General features: G+C 37.0%; 3 protein-coding genes across 4 annotated transcripts in view; 2 read left to right on the forward strand and 1 right to left on the reverse strand.

Annotated features, from left to right (window-relative positions):
- Positions 1-342: 342 nt before the first annotated feature.
- Positions 343-5,066, forward strand: LOC117984301 (PIH1 domain-containing protein 1-like). Of its 2 annotated transcripts, none has more exons than XM_034970928.2 (5): positions 343-630; positions 1,396-1,471; positions 1,952-2,526; positions 3,772-3,915; positions 4,988-5,066. In XM_034970928.2, exons 1-5 carry the CDS (start codon positions 562-564, stop codon positions 5,018-5,020), a joined length of 897 nt encoding a protein of 298 aa, XP_034826819.1. In that variant the 5' UTR covers positions 343-561; the 3' UTR covers positions 5,021-5,066. The 2 variants fall into 2 exon arrangements, with proteins under 2 accessions (XP_034826819.1, XP_069356431.1); XM_069500330.1 differs by lacking the exon at positions 343-630 and adding an exon at positions 764-814.
- Positions 4,958-14,090, reverse strand: part of LOC117984316 (dnaJ homolog subfamily C member 10-like) — a 67,700-nt gene continuing 58,567 nt past the window's right edge. Inside the window, exons 24-26 of the mRNA XM_034970951.2 lie at positions 8,436-8,567; positions 8,138-8,225; positions 4,958-7,013 (exon numbers count right to left, since the gene is read on the reverse strand). Coding sequence (XP_034826842.1) covers positions 6,741-7,013; positions 8,138-8,225; positions 8,436-8,567 — 493 coding nt within the window. The 3' untranslated portion in view covers positions 4,958-6,740. The remainder of the gene's footprint in view (positions 7,014-8,137; positions 8,226-8,435; positions 8,568-14,090) is intronic.
- The window catches only part of LOC138402669 (anaphase-promoting complex subunit cdh1-like), a 7,128-nt gene continuing 4,903 nt past the window's right edge, over positions 11,866-14,090 (forward strand). The window contains exon 1 of the mRNA XM_069500239.1: positions 11,866-12,054. Within this exon, the coding sequence (XP_069356340.1) occupies positions 11,866-12,054 (189 nt within the window). The remainder of the gene's footprint in view (positions 12,055-14,090) is intronic.

Raw genomic sequence — 14,090 nt, forward strand, 5'->3', positions numbered from 1 at the left:
TATCCGTGTCCGAGTCATCAGAGCCTCGTCCATGTCGCTTTTCTTCATACAAAATTGCAATCCGTGGATCATCTGCGCATCGAGCGTGCCTCGTGCCACGGTCTAGCATAAACCCCTTATTAGACTTGTTGACAAAATATCGATGATAGAATGATGATAATATCGTTATATCGATAAAGCAATACATCGATATTTTATCAACTAGCCTAATGTCGACAGCCTCGAAATATGCTCGAAATTCATATGCAACTGTCAATGAACTGTCAAACTGTCAGTGTCAACTCTCAACATACAAAAAAGGTTTTTTTTCTACTGTTTGGATGTGGTTTGGATCACAGAGTAGGTACTTTTGTTTGGATCTCCATCACAGATTAATAGGGAATGGATACTAAATACTAATCTCCATTCTCCAAGAAATGAGCAAGAAAAAATTATAAACGCGGCAAAAATTTGTACCTGTTTTATTTAATTTTATAAAACATAAAAACATTTTCAAACATCTTAACAAGGTTTTTCTACGTTTTTGTCAAGCCAAGCAAAGTTTCTATAGCGACCAAAACAATGAAACAAAAATCAATAACATTGGAAGTAGATCCAACAATTATGGAAAATAACATGAGAATCGTTAAGGTAAGTAGGTAGTGTAGAGGTTACCCCGCGCCTCTTCTACAGTAGTTACATTAGGTATAGCTGTTAAGTGTTATTCTAGCTATTTCAGAATTAAAGTAGAAAAAATACTTAGTTTGGAACCTGAATAAGGACCAGCATAAAGGTATAAATGCTTGCCTTAGATACCTGGAAATATTCCCAATTGGTAAATCTATATTCACCTTGCTTTATAGCATGTACAATCATGTAACCACCTTGTTGGTTTAGCAACTAACTAACTTATTCACTTGTGGATCAGGAATCCCGAGTTGAGCCAAAAAGTTATGAGGTGTCAAGAAATTCTCACTGACTGTATGGCCAAACTGACTGACTGGCTGACTGACTGATTGATTAGCTAACTAGTACACGGAGTGACGAGAAAGTGAGTTAATTTTGCTTACTGGCAAGTTGTAAAGCATAATGACATGAATATTGAGCTATTTTAACTGGGGGTAACTATTTCTTCGGTAAGCACTGCATTTACGCTTCTATGAGCGGCACGCAACTGATCGCCATCCAGTTCCAGTCTATGTTGAAAATTCAAGCCTCTAGCTACTCGGGAAGTTTTTAAAAAGGTAGTTTAAAATCAATCACACACAAAATACACTGTGCCTCAGAGCACATAAAATTGTTGAGTGATGATCCTGCACCAGTTGTGACAATGCTGTCCCATTAGACTATGAGAGTGCGGGAATAGACAGTACACCTACACTTGTACACTATAAAACATTCTGTATTGTCTTTCAGGAAAACCCTGTGGAGGAAGAATTGAACAAGTTACTAGCTGATACAGTACCATCGCAAACTGTAAAGCCTCGGCCAGGTATTGTGTTCATTCATAGGTACTAATATTATAAATGTGACAGTGTAGCTAATTCCGTTGTACACAATCTCTAAACTAAACTAAAATGACACGTCTAAATCTATTGCTATCCCTTTCATTATGTTGCTTGCGGAAAAGGATAGCACTAGATTTAGACCTGTTAATTTAGTTTAGTTTAGAGATCGTGTACAAGAGAATCAGCCCCAGTCTCTATTTTGTCTGTTACTTTTTTATATTTAACTGATCCCAGAGAGAGATAAAGGCTACTATTCATCATGGAAATTCAAAACGTTCTCACAGGATTTCTATTTGCCTAATTGTGTTTAAAAAATACAGAAACTTTTAAATTTACACAATCTACTGTGAAGACACTTATTTGTGCAAAATATATTCAACTTTGCTATAATAAAAAACTCATTTTTTTATTATAATATGTGAACTAATGTAGTGTATGATAAAAGAAAAGCATACCTTTTACAGGTTTTTGTGTCAAGACATTCACAAAACCGGACAGCAAGAAGGTGTTTGTCAACATTTGCCTCACCGAAGCCATACCCAGTCCCGTAGATATCAGCAATGCAGAGTTGATGCAGATCCTCAACTCTGACGACCCATCCAGCTATAGAGTTCCCATGAGCATTGGCGAGGGAAGAACAGAGCAGGACAAATCCGGAGCATCGGCAACTGTCTACGATGTCGCAATAAATCCAGAGTTCTTTTCAAAAATTGAAAAAGATGACTTATTCCAAACGTTTTTCTTAACTGTAGTCTTCGAAGGGCTCCAGGACAAGTATCAATTTGAATTAGACATGCAAAAGTTCACTATACTGAAAAACAGAAAGTCTATCGGTACTTTGCAGTCTCACAGGATTCAGATTAGAGATGTTAAGAAGTGTGAAGAGAAAGCTAAGCCGTTGATAGAGGAAATCCATAAGCCTGCAAAGATCAGTGAGCTAGCACCGGCTAAGAAGAAGGAATTTGTGTACCGACTGAGACGGGAACCGCCGACAGGGGAGATTGAGTATTTGTTAGCTGAATTTATGGTACCAGCTTCAGTAAGTATCAGAATTGGGTATTTGACTCCAATTTTTTTATTTTTTACTACTTTTTTATTACTTTATTATAAACTAGAATAAAAATAATGACGTAAACTGAAAAAACTAATTAAATCGATCAAATAACGAAAAAGTTATAAGCATTTAAATATTTCTGATTAGACAGAGATAGCGATACAGCAGTTTGACGTCACACCTACTAATGCCATAGTAGCTTCGTGCGGTTTCATACAAATTTTCGTTTTGCGAGAAAGGGATAAAAGACCCTCCCACTCCAAAATTAAAATGCCTGTAACTTTGTAAATCTTTGTTGGGTTTTAATATTTTTTTCAGTGTACGGCATTATTTTTATCCTAGTTTATAATAAAGTAATAATATATACCCAATTGTTAGGCTTCCGTACTATAACAAGGAACCGTTATAGTAATTCCATTCTGTTTATTCCTCTGTATGTTTGTGCTTCACATTCATTTTAAAATAAACTTGTGTAAAGGCAAGTCCAAAATAGATTGCGGAATTTTGTTATAAAAGGCTATAGAAGCATCAGCAATTTTCACCATATTGCACCAAGCAAGACAAAACATGCTGATAATTTTGCACATTTATAAGATGAACCAAGCTAATAATTTATTCGCGAAAAAAGATATTTTCCATCTCTCTCTCCATAGGTACCTATAAATTAGCAATTAAGGATGTAATTTCAAATTCTGCCTAGTTATAGTTTATACTTTAGTCGATTTTAGTTTGTTCCGTGTTCCATAAGTTACCTACCTAGTTAATTAGTTAGCGATTATATACTCTTTGCCTAGTTTCCATACGCGTACTATGCTGGTGTGTTGTGGACATAATTTTTATTATAAGTGTTAATTTTACATTGGAGACTGCTTAGGTTTAAGTGTTTTTATATATACATATAATACTATCTATTTATCTAATTGTAACTGTTTGTCTCTACAAAATATATAAAATTAAAAATTAAATTAGAGCCTCAATAGCTCAACCGGTATAGGAGTGGACTGAAAACCGAAAGGTCGTCGGTTCAAACCCCGCCCGTTGCACTATTGTCGTACCTACTCCTAGCACAAGCCTGACGCTTAGTTGGAGAGGAAAGGGGAATATTAGTCATTTAAAAAATGTCTAATATTCTTTTAAAAAAAAAAAAAAAAAAAAAAAAAAAAAAAATTAAATCAGCTACAGTGGTAATTTAACGAGTAGGTAGTACTCTTCAAGTAATTGTTCTTTCAGGTAGAACTGAAAGATTTGAATCTGGAAATAGGAGAAGACAGGCTGGTTTTGGATTCCAAAGGACTGTTTGAGTCGGTGGATTTCTTTCTACCCTGCAGCGTCGACCAGGACATAGTGGACGCCCAGTTGAACAGGAATAAGGATGTGAGTATTGCATATTGCTTGCTTTTCTTCATATCCCTATCATCATCATCATCCGATAGATTAGACGTCCACTGCTAGATATAGGTCTCTTGTAGGGACTACCACAATCCACACGCCGCGGTCCCTGCGACTCGTCTGATGTCGTCCGTCCAGCTAGTGGGGGGGTCTTCCAACTCTGCGTCTTCCGGTGCGAGGTCGCCATTCCAGCACCTTGGGACCCCAACGTCTATCGGTATCATATCTTCATCATCATCATCATCAACCAATAGACGTCCACTGCTGGATATAGGTCTCTTGTAGGGACTTCCACACGCCACGGTCTTGCGCCGCCTGAATCCAGCGGCTCCCTGCGACTCGTCTGATGTCGTCCGTCCACCTAGTGGGGGGGTCTTCCAACACTGCGTCTTCCGGTGCGAGGTCGCAATTCCAGCACCTTGGGATTGGGACCCCAACGTCTATCGGTATCATATCTTTATGGTAAATTCCAAATTGGTAAAAAGGGAACCCTGGTCGAAATTTTAAAGTGAGAATATAATGAGGGCTTCATTTGCACGTTCAAAAATTAATTATTACTAGCTAATGCCCGCGACTTCGTCCGCGTGGATTTTCTTTTTTCAAAATCCCCCGGCAACTCTTTGATTTAACGGGATAAAATTAATCCCTGCCTGTGTTAATCCAAGGATAGATATCTACATTCCAGATTTCAGCCAAATCTGTTTAGTAGTTTTTGCGTGAAAGAGTAACAAACATACACATACACACACACACACACACCCACACACACACACACATAGACACAAATTTCGCCTTGTGATTTATTTTTAAGCCCTTTACAGTTGCCGCTATTTTTAATTCAATTACAAACTATGCCTTAAATTTAAAAATTATGCAAATAGTGCTTGCTGAGAATGGAACTTGGGACCTCCCGCTCATATTGTAACACAATAAGTTCATTCTGACAGTGTTTACCAATGCACCACAGAGCCACCAGAAAAGTATCAAAAAGTATTAAAAGTGAAAATGGTTAAAATAAAATACGATATGAGATTCAACATTTTGTATTTTGTTTCAGATGTTGTATGTGAAGATGCCAATTATACATTAAAGTTATTGTTCTTGTATTAGTTACTATTAATTAATAAATAATATAATTCAAAAACAAAGTGTTTTTGTCGAGACTTCGAAAATATAAATCCTCTGATACAATCCGGTATTTGACAGCTAGTCAAATTACTTTTTATCAAACGTCAAAACGCGCTTAGTATGCGAGATTCTATGAAATACCGGTATGTGACGTCACAATCATTTGATGCGTTTTTTTCGTTTAATCTATCATTTCAAATGGTTATCACTTATCAGTTATCACACAAAACTAACGAAGGACGTAAAATTATGAATTTATTATAGAAGTGGTAAAGTAAATTCCAAGTATAAATATTAAATACATTATTGCTAAAAAGTAAAAACCATTGTTTTTCGACATATGAATATTGCACACTTAAGATTTAAAACTAAAATTATTATCACATAATATACCTCTTGTGATGCAACTTGTGGCTATGGTAACTCAGCCATCAAATTATTTGACTTTGACTTTCGAATGACAAAGCCAACGAGACCAGTCAAGATGAACTGAATTTATTAGGATTATTAAACCATTGACTTCGGCTTTTAAGATTAGGCTGATAGCCTATTAATCGGCTTCGGCTTCTTTAAGTGTTAAGGCAAGTCTAAAAACAATTTTAGAATTGCCTTTACACAAGTTTAAAAAATGTGTTAAAGGTATGGTTCTAAAAAAGCATATTATACAGTCGAAGACTATGTAAATGATAAAAAAGCTTGAATTTGACTCGCTCCAGCAATGCACGGGGCTGCAATGGCTTGTATAGTATGATATAATAACATTGTAAATTGAAAAATTAAAAAGAGCAACCGCCGAGTTTCTTGCTGGTTCTTCTCGGTAGGAACGGTAATCCGAACCAGTGGTAAATATAACTACCCGACGATTCAAAAGCACTTCCATATTCTACTTCTACTATACATGGAATACATTGCGACTTGCGAGGTTTGGACTTAAACATTATATACAGTACGCGGCCGAAAGTAATGTACATCGGCCATGTATTTCGGCTTTATAGAACGTTCACTCATACCTAATATGACGTTTTGTCGGTCTCAACGACAGAGACAGTGCTCTACAAATTTGCTATCTCCTTCTAAAGGTTGGTGTACATTACTTTGGGTCGCGTACTGAACTTATTATAATCTACTTAATCAATATTATAAATGCACATTGGTTAATTAAAATAAGCCGATTAGTTATTAATAAATTATCGTATTTACATAGCTTTTTGTCAAAAATGTTGGCGTAATCGAACTGTACAATGCGATCATGAGGAAACTCTCGGTTTGATCCTGAATCGACAATATGTCAAATATTACGCTATGGTGACGTTAAGTCAAAGAAAAATAGGGCTACTTTAGGGCTACCTGCGTCAATGTAGGTAATAAACATTTGACGTCTGCCAATGACGTCGAAGCCTCGACGTTTTGTTAAGTTCCTTAAGAGCTAGCGCGCATCACGATGCGGTGAGTTGCGGTGTGTTTTAAAATCCGAAAATTTGAATTTTAGTCTATCTAAATCCGGTGCGGAATTAATTCCGCAGTGCGCGCACTTTTATCAGTAGTTCTATAATTCACAGATTTTGCGGAAAAAAACGTACAGAAATTTACCGTGGTGCGCGCTAGCTCTTACTGTCGTGAACTGTGTAAATGCAACATGGCATCCATCGTGAGCGATTTTGTTTTTCAGCTCATAGAATAATTTACAGCTCATCTCTAAAGTGCACATGACTTTTGATCTCGATATTTTTTATACTTTCTAGTAAATGATCATCGTATTTCATCAAATGAGGCCTTATGTCCTGCAGTAGTGATGTATACTCTTTGGGTTGCAAAGCTACCACTCTGCTAGTGCTGTGCCGGTTCCGACTGAGGTACAGCCGGAGGGAGGGGTAGCTAGTGATGTGCTCGTGTTGGCAGAGGCTGCGGTCGGTGAGGCAGTTCACTTTGCCGAAGTTCATGGTTTTTCTTAGACTCTGGTGAAACAATAACAAAGAAATTAGTACTAGAATAAATAAAAAATCATCTATTGTTCATCTTAGGAACGAGTGTCTACAGCATTCCAAAGTAATCAGATAATAGGGATCCACATTCCATATGCGACCATAGAGGATTTTTTTTATTTAATTATAGGCACACGCTTGACCACGATCACACCTGATGGAAAGTGATGATGTGGCATATTAGAGGTATTATCTATGTAACCGGTGGCCCTACCGCGGTTGTTTGACAGCTACAATGTCACGATCGCAATCATCTCTGATTGGTTAATGCTCGCTCACTATTGGCTACAATGCATTGTTGCAACAAGAATTGCACAAATTCAGCCAATCAGAACAATTGAGATTGTAATAATGATTGATGCAGGTTTTAGACAATCGCCCTACGGCTATACTGAGCTGTCAAACGCCATAATTTTAATTGTACGAGCTTCCAGGTATCATCCATACTAATATTATAAATGCGAAATTGTGTGTCTGTCTGCAAGCTTTTCACGGCCGAACAGTTCAACCAATTTTGATGAAATTTGGTACAGTTAGCTTACATCCCGGGGAAAGACATAGGCTACTTTTTATCCTGGAAAATCAAGGAGTTCCCACAGGATTTTTAGAAATCTAAATCCACGCGGACAAAGTCGCGGGCATCATCTAGTAATCAATAATTCACGAAACAATCGTATATTGTATCGAGATCAACAATTTTAATTGCTATATTATGTTGATTTCAATTTGACATTGGCTGGACCTCTTGTGGCGCCCTCTGACATCAGTTTACCAATTTCGATGGAATGACAACATAGGAACGAGTCAAACTATAGCGGTGTGATGACGTGACGCGAGAGCTCAGTGATTCGTCAACTTGTGACATCTGTCACGATGCCGCAGGGTCCTATATACAGTACGCGACAGAAAGTAATGTACATCGACCTTTAGAAAGAGAGCAGATTCGTAGACCATTGACTCTGTCGTTGAGACCGACAAAATCTCACATAAGTATGAGTGGCAAAGTCGACGATCTACAAAGCTGAAATGCCATTTCATTCTAAAAGCCGACGTACATTACTTTTTGCTGCGTACTGTAATATAAAAAGTTTACTCACAATAGCAAGGATAGCGAAATCTGGATATCTCTCGTAGCAATGGTAACATCTTGGAGAATGGAAGTACACAAGCCAGGGTTTTTTGTTCCTGCAAACAAATACCGCATGATAGAGATATTGAAACACGCCATCGTCATCATCTCAACCCATCAACGGCCCACTATTGAGCACTCATCTGTAGATTTAAAAATGTATTGGTGCAAGAATCATTAAAATCTTTAGATTAGGTTTAGTATTTTTGAAACCAGCAATGAATAGCGTTCTTGTCAATTCGCGTTGCAATAAAAAAAAATCGTACCTGCTAGGGTGTAATTCCTCAGCGATGACAGTGCTAGTGAAAGTCTGCCAGTTCAGTCGGACTGTGTCGTCAATGAAGCCCAGAGCCCACTCCATGATATATGGAGCTTGCGATATTTGCTCCAAGTTTGTACTGGAAGGACAATATTCATAAAATATTTATTAAATATTGATTCACACACACACTGTTGTAATTTTATTATTGTATATACATTTATTCTAAATCTATTGTTAAAATAGTTTTAATTATAATTTTATATATATAAGTAATCTCTTGTAGCCTTCTGTTAAAACTAGATTTAGATTTAGATAATAATTATGTAATTACGCTGTTGATTACTTTCAAATAAACAAAATAAAAATCTCATCTATCATTATATTATATATATATATATATACCGTAACCTATTGTGCGTCCCCTTGTGCCATTTTTGCATATAATGTGGCGTCCGCCTGCTTACGACGTCCAATATACGGGCGTCGAATAGGAGACCAATTGCAATGTTCGCGGATTGTCATGCTGATCTTAAAAAAAAAAAAAAATGAACAAAAAAATGGACGTCAATTTACTTTCAATCTAGCTGTACTGAGTATATATATAGTTCCACTAGTTTTCGTTGCAAAATTAATAGCGCTATCGTCGATTTGTGAATACTTTCATTGGTGGCCGTATTTGACTTCCGAATGAAATTTTGAGATGCGACGTTGCCGTTACGTGCAAATAAGTAGTAAACAAATAATAAGCAAATAGTAGATCATAGGAGTTCGTTTTGTTGTATTCGCGCGTGCGTGTTGTAGGAGCTCGGATAGATTTACTTGTTTATTTGAAATGAGAAGTGACGTCCGCCTCTTTATGCAAAATGACCAGTGTAAACCGTCGAAGTGCTAGGATAATGAAATTGGTGCGAGGACTCAAAGGTAAGATACAGTATTTGAATTCATAATATTACGTAGTAGGTACCTAGACCTACTTTAGTCCGAAATCCGAACCTATCACTCATATCCACGAAACACAATATGTAGGTAGAAATTGGTACCTAGGTAGTAGGTACTATACTTAACTTAGCATCAAATCATAAGGCATTGGTCAGGCAGCCGGGGAACAAACTTTTTAGTGATTAATAAATAACAAGCTGAATTTTGGTGAGTAGGTTCGTTTCAACGAGACGAACAAGTTTTTCCTCTATGAAAACTCTCGATTCAGGTAGCTAATCGAGTGGGCAGGTGTTAAAAATTTCGATTCGCTCGGGTGGAAAATCGTTTCACTAAATTTGTAGGACTATGTAACAATTGTATAATGAAATGCATTATACAAGTATTACTAAGCTGCATACAAGTGCGAGTCAGACTCGCGCACCGAGGGTTCCGTACTCTAGAAGTATAAGTACCTACAATCTGTTTTTTTATTAGTTTGTCTTAATTACTAGCTTAATTAGCCTCTAAATTGTATGAGCGCTCATACAACTCAGAGGTCTATCTTAATTGGCTTTAAATATGTATGTATGGGGACACCCTTTTTCCAACTTTTTTTATTTTGTGAAAATTATCCTTTATTTGTGCTGTAAGACCTAGCTTTTCGCCAAATTTCGTAATTCTAGGTCAACTGGAACTACCATTTAGGTTTTCGACCCAAAACCTATAGGGTAGTTCCGGTTGACCTAGATTTGTCAATTTTGGTTAAAAGCAAGGTCTTACAGATCAAGTAAAGGGAAAATTCCGAAAAATAAATAAAGTTGAAATTCAAGGTAAATTTTGGTACTTACAAGTTTTCGTGAAAATCTAAATTTGCACATATCTTTTTATTGTGTGGACTCAGAACCTTAATTTTAATAAACCTAATAGGGACTATAGACCTTAGTATCTGGTATAAATTTCAACTTGCTAGCTCTACCCGTTCCTGAGAAAATCGGTGGTGACACACGGACAGACGAATAAAAAAGTGATCTTATAGGGGTTCCTTTTTTACTTTTTGAGGTACGGAACCCTAAAAATCAGCTGGTTATTAATAATATTCTAGTGTTCCCCACTCCGAATATTTCCAAATAATGAGGTCATAAAAATGATTTGATTATTTATAGTAGGAGGCCGGGCTAACTGATTTAAAAAATACTGAAACTTTACTTTATCATACTAAAGAATTATCATACTAAATTTTAACTAGCTTATGCCCGCGACTTCGTCCGCGTGGACTACTCAAATTTCATAAATAATGGAGACATAAATTGATATCTGGCTTAATTTTAGATCTATTGCGAGGATCTATATCTGAATTAAAACATAGATAGGAAAGCAAGTTGCGTGCTTTCTGCAGCTACGGATTGTACCTTAGACTATAAAACCCGGACACTGGTAATTTAAGTCCTGGGTCCGGGTTCGCAACCACTACGTTGCGACTGTCTGTGTTATGTACATAGGTACCTAATGTAACAGATTATTTCAGATATTGAGAATCCAACTGAGTCTAGAAAAAAAAGCGATGCTTCGTATTACGAGAAACCAAGAATAATATCATTAGTAAGTCCCTAATTATTTATTTCACTAGTCCTATTTTTAATTCGCTTAACTGGGAAACAAAGTTACTTGCTGCCGCTAAATAAGTTATACACTAATTGTTCAACAAAGTAAATCTCATAGGTACTTAATTTATTTTACAGAGACCCAGACACAACCTCCCGTCATACGTACCGCCAAATACTAGCATTGATGATTCATTTGATATTAATGTTAATGAGAAATATAAGGATGAAACATATGTACCGTCTGCGGACGACGATACTACCGCAAACAGTTCGAATTTAAATAACGACTTGACGGATGCTTTGATAGATGATATAACAAATTGTACTGATGACTCGCCTCATGTAGGGATTCATTCGAATCTGAACGAAACATGTTTGCCAGACCAAAGACCAATAATTGAGACCGAGACACCGCAGAACACTTTGTTGTCAGATTCAGTTGCAACTTCTAGTCCTCCTATGCTTGATGTAGCCAGCTACGTAATCATTGGAGTAAACTCTAATATTCTTGCTGATGACAGTTATAATTCAATTATCGAAAATTCTGATTATTCAAATGTATTGGAACAATCTCAGTACCAAATGCATATACCACCGAGTGAAAGTGATGAATCGGACCTAACAAAAAATCACACAATTACTAGCCAGTCTTTATCACATGTATTGGAGCAATCTCAAAACCAAATGCAACTGCCAAGTGAAACTAATGAATCGGATATCACAAAAAACCACACAATAACTAGCCAGTCTTTATCACATGTATTAGAGCAATCTCAGAACCAAATGCAACTGCCAAGTGAAACTAATGAATCGGATATCACAAAAAATCACACAATTACTAGCCAATCATTATCACAAGACCATACCACTAGTCCTCTGATGCAAGACACAGTACCTACTACGTCAAGTCACATGCCTAATTTTCCTGATGACAATAGCTCAGAGTTTGACGACAGCGACAGAGACGTAACGTTCAATCCTGCGTCTGAAGATTCTTCCAGTGACACAAGTTACACTGAAGAAACGGAAGAAGTATTGAATGACACATATCATCAAAACCAACAATTGAGTCTCGGACGTACTCGCTTAGAGAAACAACAGGTGAGTGAGATCTTTACTTTTTACTTTACCTCTGAGACTATGAAGCTGCATTAGTCAACATTGCCTGCCCGTAAATATTATTTTTTCAACTTGAAAATAAATCAGGAATTTATCCTGAAGCTTGAGTTTTGGTACGACACAGAAATCGCATTTTTTAGGATTCCTTACCTGAAAAGGAAAAAAGGAGCCCTTATAAGATCACTTTGTTGTCTGTCTGTCTGTCTATCTGTTGTGTCTGTCAAGAAAACCTATAGGGCACTTCCGTTACCGTTACTTGGGTTACCGTTGACCTAGAATCATGAAATTTGGCAGGTAGGTAGGTCTTATAGGAAAAGTACAGGAATAAATCCGAAAACAGTGAATTTGTGGTACCATCATCAACAACCGATGGACGTCCACTGCTGGACATAGGTCTCTTGAAGGGACATCCACACGTCACGGATTTGCACCGCCTGGATCCAGCGGCTCCCTGCGACTCGTCTGATGTCGTCCGTCCACCTAGTGGGGCTCTTCCAACGCTGCGCTTCCCGGTGCGAGGTTGCCATTCCAGCACCTTGGGACCCCAACGTCCATCAGTTTCCCGAACTATGTGCCCTGCCCATTGCCACTTCAGCTTCGCAACCCGCTGAGCTATGTCGGTTACTCTGGTTCTCCAACGGATCTCCTCATTTTTGATTTGAGAAACTCAAAGCATAGCTCAAAGCATCTCTCCATCGCCCGCAGAGTGACTCTGAGCTTTCTTATGAGGCCCATAGTTAGCGACCATGTCTCAGATCCATATGTCATAACTGGCAACACGCACTGTTCGAAGACTTTGGTCTTCAAGCACTGAGGAATTTTGGACAAGAAGACATTTTGAAGCTTTTTGAACGCTGTCTAACCGATTTGGATTCGGCGGCTAACCTCTTTCAGAAATTTCTGGTACCGTCTCCAAAAAAAAATTAAAATGTGTTCAAAATTTTCAAAGTAAGATAACTATATCAAATAGAGTATTATATGAAAAGGCTTTACCTGTACATTCTAAAACAGATTTTTATTTATTTTTATGCATAACAGTTTTTAATTTATTGAAAAAATTCCCGAGTACGGAACCCTCGGTGCGCGAGTCTAGGCCGGTTTTTTATTGTTCCACACTAAAGCTTGAAGAAAAGTTTAAATTTAATTTCAATTTATTTAATTTCATCTCAATCACGAAAGCCTGAGAAGTTAATATTTTTATTAGGCAAGTTTATTCTGTAATGTTAATTGAAATGTTTTCTTTCAGGATTTGACATCGAGAAATAGTAAAGACATATATACCAATAATACTACTAATGACCAAGGAAGACAGTTGAAAAGAATCAGAACCAGGGATTATTGTTTTTTTTGTGAGCTTGATGTGCTAAACTTTGCGAGACATATAATTCGAAATCACACTATGGAACCCGAAGTACAAAAAATCATCTCTTATCCTAAGAAAAGTTGCACACGCAAAAATCTAATAACCAACTTACGTAAAAAGGGAAACTATATTAGGAATGTTGTCACATGCGTTAAACCTATGAAAAAAAGTAATATTTACCCATCTATCGATTACTTGCCATGTGAAAAATGTTTAGGGTTCTACTCCAGAAAGCAATTGTGGAAACATAAAAAGTCATGTCAACCGTTGTCCGAAACCTCCAATACTCAAGTTCAGGCTCAAAATTTTATGTTGCGTAACCTAAATATAGACAAAAAACTTAAAGATGAGGTATTTCCTAAAATGAGACCAGATAAAATTTCACTAGAAGCTAAAAAAGACCCGTTGATCTGTGCGTTTGGAGCCCAATATTTAAGGATTCATCGAGAAAAACATTTTATAAATGTCACATCGCGAAAAATGAGAGAATTGGCTAAATTGCTACTAGAATTGAAGAAAATGAATTCAACCCTTAAAAATTTATTAGATTGCCTTAAGCCTCAAAACTATGAATTAATTGTTACTGGTACCAAAAAAGTATCAAGTTACGATGACAAAACAGATCGCTATGGTGCTCCAACATATGCCATGAACA

The sequence above is a fragment of the Maniola hyperantus genome, chromosome 8 (assembly GCF_902806685.2).
Source record: "Maniola hyperantus chromosome 8, iAphHyp1.2, whole genome shotgun sequence".
NCBI lineage: Eukaryota > Metazoa > Arthropoda > Insecta > Lepidoptera > Nymphalidae > Maniola > Maniola hyperantus.